Below are 9,800 nucleotides of genomic sequence, written 5' to 3'. Positions count from 1 at the left end.
CGCGGGCGCCGGCAGCCCCGCGAACTTGCCCACCTCCGCCGAGGACGACGTCTGCGGCTCCGCAGGCAGGTCCGGGTCCGACTGCAGCAAACAGAAGGAAGCTGAAGGGCAGCCACAGAGAAGATCTAGCTGGCTTCCAGGCCCCTGTGGGCCTTCAGTCTGAGCAACACAGTCTAGGCCAGAACCACGGCACGTGCCCTTATCCTCCCCGCTGCTGCATGCACATATGTAACAACAAACACTTCATTCAACACTCCAACACTTCGTTCAGTGTGATCTGAAGGACTCTGATCTCAGGTAAGGCAGCAGAGCTTTGGGCAGGAGTTACGCAGCTATAACAGAAATCTTGCGGTTTGCAACCACATAATGAAGTCAGGCAGAGAGCATTCTCCACCCAGAAAAAACCAATCAGCTTTGTCTACATCCATGACTTCTCTGCAGCTTTTGCAATTCTAAGAAATTAATCCAGTCTTTAGCTTATAACTGACCACATCAGCAGTAACATTAAACAATTATCACCTCCTAGAAAAACGCAGAAAGGAAGCTGTTAAGGAACTAAGTGGTAACCTGCATGGAGCTTGAACTTGGGTGCATCACCTGAATGGGATTCATGTAAGTGCTTCATTGCAGCAATACCTTAGGCATGCATCATAATTACTACCTGGGATCTTACCACATGGGCTTATTGTTCATCAGTGAGAGGAAATTAAACGAGCTTTACAGCAGAAGACTTATTATCAGAGCTCATTCTTACCACTGCATGCAGACTGCAAAATCAGTTGTCAAGAGGCACAAGCCTCTACTTTATTAGGAACTTAGCATTCCAAGCAGTCTCACTGCAGATGCCAAAGGGGCTGAGCCTGCTGTGTGCCATGTCTTAATTAAACAGCTTCAGATGATAATTCATTCTACTGCAGCATGACATTAAAATCATCACACTCATGTCTGAAGGCAAAGGGAAACTGCAGAAATTGACATCAGAGTCACCTGACCACATATGCAGCTAACAGTGAAATTCTTATAATTATTAAACCATCTTTAAAGATAAGAACTGTCCAGGGGCTTCCATTATTAGCATTTGGCTTCATGAAATCTGCTTAGAAGTGGTCAAAGATGCCTAAGTGCTGTTTGTGACATGGATATGATTGAACAGAAGTATTCTCCAGTGTCTTTCTTTTTTTAGATGTGAGACAAAATTAATTTTCAAGACATTGCACTAGAATTGTTTCAAGTTACTGTAGTACAAAGACGTGTTTCTCTATCATTAATAATTAATTGCTGCATTTGAAACATGAGAAAATGTCTCACAAAAAGACCTGAGTCTTCCACTCTGTAAGAGCAAAGGATGAAATTTGCTGTAATATATGAATATATAACATCCAGCAAATTGGACTAGAGTGAAACTATGTTCAAGATATTGTGGAACATGTCAAGCATGCTTTCATGTGCATAACACAGTGGCATTAATGAAAACAAGGCTTTGGTTCTTGGCCTCTGTAATATGAAGGAATATTCAGCACAATTTTACTGCTTAAAAATGACAGACTATCAATGAAATCCTTATTTCACTTTGATTTACATGCTAACTGCATGACTGAAACTAACCACATCATATGGACCACAAACAGAAGGCCAAAACCTGCCAATGTCACAGCTGTCATCATTATCAGAACATTCCTCCCATTCAAGAGACATACATACAATATATGCAGAATTATTGACTCCTGGAGGCCTTTTGTATGTCCCATCACTGTCAGTTGTGATTAACCTGTCCTTTTCAGCATCAATTGGACTCCCATTTATCTGATGGCGACGCCGCTGCTTGGGAGAACGTTTTGCACGAGAACTTAACAGGAAAAAAAACAAAACAGAGAAAGAGGGAGAGAGAGAGACAAAGGTAATCACAATTATTTTTGAAATTTTTCTTCTCAACGTTGAACTCCTCTGCCCATTTCCTCCAAGTCATCCTTGCCTCAGCCCGTTTCTCTTCCCTTTCCCAGTATTCCATGCCAGTCCCATTAGGTAGCTCAAATCTCTTTCCTCAAGCTTCTCTTAATAACACACTCATTGGCAATTCTCTGAAACATCCCATTTTTCCTTTAAATTCTCTCCAGATCACGAACATCCCATTCTTCTCTTAAATTCTCACCTCCCTCCTACATTCACCTGCCCAGGTTGCCTGTGTTCCAGCTCCCCAGCCCAATGTGTGACACATCTGCAGCTGCAGAACAGACCACATTGCCAACAAGGCTTTGTGCTTGGTAAAGAGGGTTTAACCCCACCAGGCAAACCAGCTGAGGAACCCACACCCTAGAGAAAAACTACTTCCTATCAGTGCAGAAGCACCCACTGGGCACCAGTGCTCCAGGAACAAAGTACCTGTATTCATAAACCCAAAACAGAATACAGGGAAAACTTTCTCTGCAAATACAAGGCCAGGAAGGCAGATCTTTGAAGCTGGCAGATGTGCCTTATAACCTTTTATGTATCCCCTCTGGGTAATCTCACTGATTTGTGAATTTGCCTTTAACATTCAGAATCTTCATGCTTTTTAGGCTGTTCAGGGTTTTCCTTATTTTACATATTCCCCTCCCCCCATCATGCATTATAAAAATAATATTACTTGCTGGTTATATTACTTGCATATGTATTACTTGCAGGTTTCTTTTTTAGTGCTGACATTGCAATTCTGATCCCTCCACGCCACACAAGAACTATTCAAACAAATGGCAGAGCAAATACTAAATTATTTTAAGACTATTTTCATACATTTGGGCTTATTTATCAAGAATTCACTGCTGAGAACTTGTAAAAACATAATTTGAAATCAAAACATAGTGGTATATACTGAAATAAATAAAAGTGTCTAGAACAACCCAATCCTTTTCACCTAGATAACTCAAATTCAAATTAGTGATCAAAATGATTTCCAGCTCTGACAGTTAAGATGTAGTTTTGATGTAGTTAAGAAGTCATTTTAGATGACAGTTTTGATGCAGTTTGGGCACTGACTCTAAAAGAAAATTGTTCATTCCATCTTTGAAATCCCTACCTCTTCCTGGGCTCTATGAAGACGGTAGGCACACTGCCTCCAGGGTCCAAGATCTTGTCAATCTGCATCTGTGCCTTGCGATATATCCTGTGCTGCTCTTTGGAGTCAACCACCACCACGTCATCCACCACTGGGAACTCATAGTGCCCCTTGCGCTTGGCGCGGAGGCGGATCTTATTGCGGTGGTGCTCGATCTCGGATTTGTGCCTCAGGGCTGTTTGTATCTTCAGGAAGGAGAAGGAAAAGAAAAATAAAAGGGAGGGATATTTTTTCAGTTGTATACTTCGCAAACTGGATTTTGCTGCTCGTCTGTGAACCTCTCCTCCTCACTTCTCTGCCTGCCCCTGCCTCCCTCCCCCAAATCTCTGAAGGACTAAAATAAGTCACACAATTTATGAGCACATTTTCCTTCCTGGATATTTTGCAGTCTCCCCATTGTCTCCCCAGGTAGATGTACTATTATACACAGCACGATTGCCAGCACAGCAGGTGCAATTAGAGGGAAGTGGCAGTTTGTTAATAAAAGGCAGGAGGAACACAAAAAACTCCTCCTGTCTGCCAGACAGAACACTGCTCTGAAAAGATAAGACTAACCAGTCTGTAGTTAGCTATGCTACGCAAACAGATATTTGATCAACAGTTAATGACCTTCATCACATAAGAAGCTAGAACTTCAAGAGCCAACTGAGCTCATAACTCAGTGCCTCTGCTGTGCATGAGAGGCTGCCATATGCTATGCAGGAACACAGCAGCAACACAAGGGCCCAGACACCCAGCTGAACGTGGCACTATCAGCTCTACATCACCCTGGAGGCTGAGTTTTCATGCCTCTCTCCTACCTTTTTTCAAATTTCATGGAGTACATCTCATTATCTGGGTAAAGCTGTTGTAACACCACACTTGTAAGTCCTGGCCCAAAACCCACTGGAATGATTCTTATCACTGGTAAACACTTGAGCACCAGATTAGGTAGCAACAACTGCCCTGCCTGTGCTGGACTAGTTCTGGAACACATCAGCATCAGCAAATTAAAAAATGAATAAAAATTGATTTTTGTGTATTCTCTCATGAAAATCTGAAAAAATAAAAACATTTATAGGACACAAGTCAGACTTTATAGTTAGAATCTTATGTCTTCTGCCCATACAGACAGATTTCTGTTTTGTGGCTCCTCTTGCCTCTGTATCCTAGATATATATATTTGTCTCTCTTCAGTAAGGTACTGAGAAACACAGATTCCTGACAAAGTTACACCTTTGAGTAATCAAAATTCAGTTACAGGTTTGAGTAATCTTCCACTCTGAATTATGAAAAAATGTTATCTTACACCAAACCAGGATGCAGGTAGGTGCTACTGTCAGGCAGTGTATGATGTAGTTTTATGGTGCATCATCTCTCCTCATGCCCCAGGCAGGCTCATATTCTGCTAATAGTAACATGAGCCTCAGTGAAAGCAGGAAATTTTGTATGTTTACTGTCAGCTAAACACATTAGAAGTTGAAAGCAATGGGGCTGCAAATTCACACCCCAGAATGTTTTGAGATAACTTCTTTTTATAACCAACATTCTGAGTCCTGAAAAGTAAAAGAATAGTGTAGAATGAAAACCAAGGTGGGCCATATATTCCAATTCTCATACATTAATTAGCACAAATTTGTCTTTAAGTCATGTCCTGCCGACTAGCAAAAGGATGCTAACACAAAGGTATCCTGACCACCAGATCCTCTCTGTGTTTAAATTTTGGTTTAGGTGTCTTTTAAAACAGGTCAGATAATTTCTCTGGATGGAAACAGGATTATTCCTGTAACTTGTCAAGGAATTCACAAGGAACTCCTGATAACAAGAAACTGGCTACTTTTCACTTGGCTAGGCATAGAATCCTCCAAAACCATGCAAAATACTTTCAGAAATACCTCTTTATTGATTTTGTTGGTCTCTGCCACCCGATCGGAGAGCACAGAGTTCTGGACCGGAGGGGCTGCCATGGGCTGCATGGCAATCAGCTGGATCTTGCTTGGCACACGCCTGCTGGCATCTGAGGAACGGGACATCCTATCCACATGTTCAAAGATAGAGGCTGAGGAGTGCTGCTCGTTTCCACTGCTGGTCTGAGGAGGTCCTAAATTATCAGAACCAATACGGAGTGAAGCAGTGCTGCCAGGGTTATCACAGTCAAATGTTAAGCTCTACAGATGCTGTGCTACAAAACTATGCCCTGTTTTCCATCTGTGCCTAATTTGCCCTACAGGCCTTCCAGCTGACTCACATTTAGTGTACAACAAGTTTACCCTGTGGTTTGCAAATTATAAACATTTTCCCATTAGATTTCCAGAAGGTGAGCTGTCATTCTTTATTTCTGTAAATCAAGCTCTTGGCACTTGCAAACCCCCAAAATCTCAATCTACTTTCCTGCATAAAAAGCTGTTTAAGTACATTCTGCTAATGATTCCTCTTATAAGTACTTAAGGAGATGCAAATTACTCAAATGGGGGTTCAAAGAGCAATGAAAGATGTCTCAATGCAAAATGCATTTCTTAAGTGATAGGAGTGATACAGGAATCAACAAAAACCCCCTTAGAAATCTGCACAAAACACAAAGAATTTTATAGACATTTTACTGATTAACACTTTTAAAGGAGATTTTTTTTCTCTGTGACAAGATAAATAGTCACATAATAATAAGCAAGCTGCATTAATACTGTCATGTTGTAATTTCTTGAAGAGGTTCAACCAACTCGAATACAATCAGCAGAAGACCTTATGGAAACCAATATGCATGGAAGTGCACCCAGGTCCTGCCAACAGTTAATTACTTCAGTAGAAATAGGTCATCTCCCTCAAAAGACTCGAAATCTACAGGATCACCCCAGTGATTTGCAGTTAAGCACAGATTTAGTAATTTTTTTCTGAGTTAGACCTAAATCAGAAACTGTTATGCAGATGAGGCTTGCAAAAGCTACTGAAAACTTTCAAAATAACATTTTGTCTTATCCATGTGATAAAGCCACACATTCTCAATCTCCTTTTCACTATGAAATATAAGAAATGAGAGATCAAGACTCATGACTCTCCTTATGAAGCAACACAGCAGTGTAGAGGGACATAGTCCCACATCTTTCCACAGACTTCTAATAAGGAGATGTGGTTCTCAATATTCAAATCAGGAGGAAAATCTAATTTGCTACAGATACAGAATCAATTGCTGATCAACATGATCCACCTACAACAGACAGGAAGGGAAATAAAATAGTCCCTGCTGTGATCCTGTTGCAACATGTGCTGGTAATGCAGGACAGGGTTCAGAAGAGGAGTGAATCCTATCTTCTGTGGAAGGTCACAGTAGATGACTTGCTCCTTTGTCTCTTCCAGCACAACATGGAGCAGGACAAGAAAGGAATAGTATGCTTTATTAAATTCACAGCATACTACTTTTGGGCTGGAAAGCAAGTCTGGCCACAAGTTAAGCAAAATCAGGCACTCCCAGACTCACTGACCTCCACCATAAAATTGTAAGGGTATTTTTGTATTACTTGGTTAGTGAGGTCCAATATTTTCAATTACACTAAGCATTTACTCTGAATCTTTGTAACTTCATCCATAACTTTCCCTTGTACACACATAAACAAGCGCAGGGACCTCTTAGCTAAAGGATTCTTAAGCTCATTTCGTAAAACAGAAGTCCCACTGAAAAATTTTGGTAAGGCTTTACAGTAACATTGTATGCTATTCCTTTTTACAGAAAAGATACACACAAAAAACCCTCGTAAGCTGCATATGACCTTTAAATCCTCTCTGTGTGTCTACACTCAATGTGTCTATAAATATAAACCAAGATGGAAGCACAGAAAAGTAGATGAAGTCAGGAACAGCGTAGCACTGTATACATACAACAAAAGGAGAAATGGTTTCTAACTCAACATAAGAACGAGGTCCTGAAGAAGTTCTGACAGAGAGAATAAGCACAATTTCTCTTTTCAAAGTTCTTATATTAAACTATTATTCATATTTAGAAAATCTTCCTTATCAGGCTATCAGATGGCACTACATGAATGAAATGTTGATTTCAGAATAATTCAGCTGAGGCTGAAGAATAATGGAGAGGTATTTAATACCCCAAGACCGGTCAGATCATGTTTTAACAACCAGTCCATACAGGTCACATGCCAGGATCAGTGTTCATCACCGCTCCCTGAGTTGAAACCATTAACTGAAATGTCAGGAAGCTGTGATTTCATTGAAAACCAATACAGCTGGAGATAGAGAAAGGCTACTGCCCCCTTGAGAAACACAGCAACCAAAGTGCATAAGGCCTCATCCAAAATCCAGTAAAGTCAATGGGATTCTTCAACTCATCCACTGATATCTTAACCATGCCAGAGTATGCAATCAGAGAGAAATTTCACACAGTTTGTTTGTATCCCAGTAGGTGACATCCCTAGGATACAGCTGATGACTCATTACACCCACCAGTGGAAAGCAGCAGAGCACAGAAAGACAGACAGAGGCTGCTCTAAGATGGTCAGTGCTATCAGAGGACACAGACCTTATTTTATCACTAGATGTGTTATACATTATCAAACACAGCAGCAGCTTTCTCCTGCCCTATGTTTGCCATGTCTCAATCCTGGCAGAGAAAACACTACTTCACAACAAAATATCTGTGTTTCTTTGCAAGGTAGCTCATGTTTGTCTTGAGCTTCCAGTTAATTAATTCTATGTTAATTCTAATATTATCTCCAACTTGTTTGTACAAAGCTGGTTTTAGGACTAACAGCTGCATTAGTTTTGCTTCTTTCACAGTGATGTTTTCCTCAATAATTTGAAAGAATTGGGAGGAAAAAATTAGAAAAATGCGCTGGATTACTATAATTTGTGTTACTGAGACTTTTTTTATACTTCAATAGCTCAAAAGCAGTTTTATTTTCTTAGACTCAGGAGACAAACTCTTCCATCCTTAAGACATAATTGCAGCTACCCCAACACCCCTATTCATATTTGTACTCAACTACCAGCTCTGGTTACTTACCCACTCTGTTTGCTCCTGACAACATAAAGGAAAAAGAAGAGACAACACAGTAATTATGACAAGTAATTTAGCTAGAATGGCAACTGGAAAAAAAACCACAGCAGTAAGATGACTGCATTTACTTTTGAATGAAATGCATGAACTTGGATCAAACTGCCAAATCTCAGCTGCACAAAAAGGGAACTGAATCTCCCATTTAGTAGAGAGCTCTCTGCAGACGCTGTCTCAAATTCTGAGTGCTAAGAATAGTCCCTATGATTTGCAAACTAGGGGCACCAAATGCTGAAAAAATAGTGCATTTTACCCAGTGAGGGCATGATAGATAGAATGGACACATTTCACACAGTCTCCTTGCTGCCTTTACCAGGTAATTCAGATGCAGCAACACGTAACATTTCTACACCAAAAGGAAATGTTAAATGTTACATAAAGTTTTAAGCCAGACAGAAAAAGAAGAGATGAATCTGGAGTTCCCAGGTAAAAAGAAATGGGAGAACACTAAAACAGAGCAACAGAATTCAAGTCAGATGGGTTGGAGGAACTCAAACCCTCCTGAGATATTTTCCCATATTTTCAAATATATAAATAAATCTAATATATATCTATTAATCTAATATATACCTATATCTAAAATATATTTATTTTAGAGCACTTCCAAGAAAAATAGTGGCATTTTAACTGGAAACAAGATGGTTCTTTATAAAAAAATACCAGTGTTATTTACACAGCAGCACTGAATTTTGATCTTTCTTATGTACAATCATGCAAGCATTTTGATAAATGAATTCCAACTCATTTGTAAAACACTGATCTCTCTGGTGTCTTTTTTTTTTTAATATCACTTTTTCAGAGTTACTGTTACAGACACACCTCTGTGGTCTGAAGTCCTGCTGTGGCCTCTGCTGCCCATGTAAGTGCCTGCAGTTCTGCTACCATGGGAGACTCAATCAGGCCAGGCTGGACAGTTTTGCTGGGGGTGTGTGTGGCACAAAAGGAGGCAACATTCATTCCTACTAAGCCATTTGTTTCAAAAGCTTGCTGGAATGAAAGGAATGTACAGCTCCCCAGTTTCAAAAGAAGAAACTAAACCAAATATGAAGGGATTTTCTGCGGCAAGGAGCAGAAAAATCAACGGCAAAAGATGAGTTTAGAAAAGTTACAGCACCAAAGTAACTCTTCAGCCTGAGTGAAGCACGAGAGCATACAAGGAGTGGGAAATAAAAAGGTAACAAACCCTTCTTCACTGCTCTGTGTGGCTTGCCCTCGTTTGCAGCAGTTGATGGTCTTGCACTTTCTTCTCCCGTCTCTCTCCCGCTGGATTGTTCACTTGCCGTGGATTCAGCATCTGATGGTGAAATTCTGCCACAAACATGACAAAACAAACAAACCAGCACGTAACACAAGTTTGCAAGGGGGCATAATTGTCACACACAAAGAATCCTGCGCTAAAATACCTTGTGAAGTCTGCTAAAATTTTCCTCTGTTTGTAAGTAAATGTATAATACATTATCATAGCTAGATATTCATTGTCACAATGTTACTGTTGTTGTGTGTGAAAAATGACTGCAACACAGCTCACATGTGACAATATTATTAAGTAATCTTCCCTTTAAAATACACTGCAAGAAAAAGCTCTGAATTTGTAGCTAGCAATTTACCTCTCAGAAAGAAAACAATTGTATTAGGAATATGAAACCCACATGGGTAACTAGTCTAACATTC

At 40.2% G+C, this 9,800-nt stretch overlaps 1 protein-coding gene across 1 annotated transcript in view; it reads right to left on the bottom strand.

Moving 5' to 3' along the window:
* KIAA1549 (KIAA1549 ortholog) overlaps positions 1–9,800 on the bottom strand; it is a 74,003-nt gene that overhangs the window by 14,760 nt on the left and 49,443 nt on the right. Inside the window, exons 11-16 of the mRNA XM_031057017.1 lie at positions 9,313–9,437; positions 8,079–8,093; positions 4,966–5,171; positions 3,053–3,276; positions 1,702–1,846; positions 4–81 (exon numbers count right to left, since the gene is read on the bottom strand). Coding sequence (XP_030912877.1) covers positions 4–81; positions 1,702–1,846; positions 3,053–3,276; positions 4,966–5,171; positions 8,079–8,093; positions 9,313–9,437 — 793 coding nt within the window. The remainder of the gene's footprint in view (positions 1–3; positions 82–1,701; positions 1,847–3,052; positions 3,277–4,965; positions 5,172–8,078; positions 8,094–9,312; positions 9,438–9,800) is intronic.

The sequence above is a fragment of the Geospiza fortis genome, unplaced genomic scaffold (genome assembly GCF_000277835.1).
Source record: "Geospiza fortis unplaced genomic scaffold, GeoFor_1.0 scaffold10, whole genome shotgun sequence".
Classification (NCBI taxonomy): Eukaryota; Metazoa; Chordata; class Aves; order Passeriformes; family Thraupidae; genus Geospiza; species Geospiza fortis.
The sequence above is the reverse complement of the archived record's forward strand: the minus strand, read 5'-3'. Positions and strand labels throughout refer to the sequence as shown.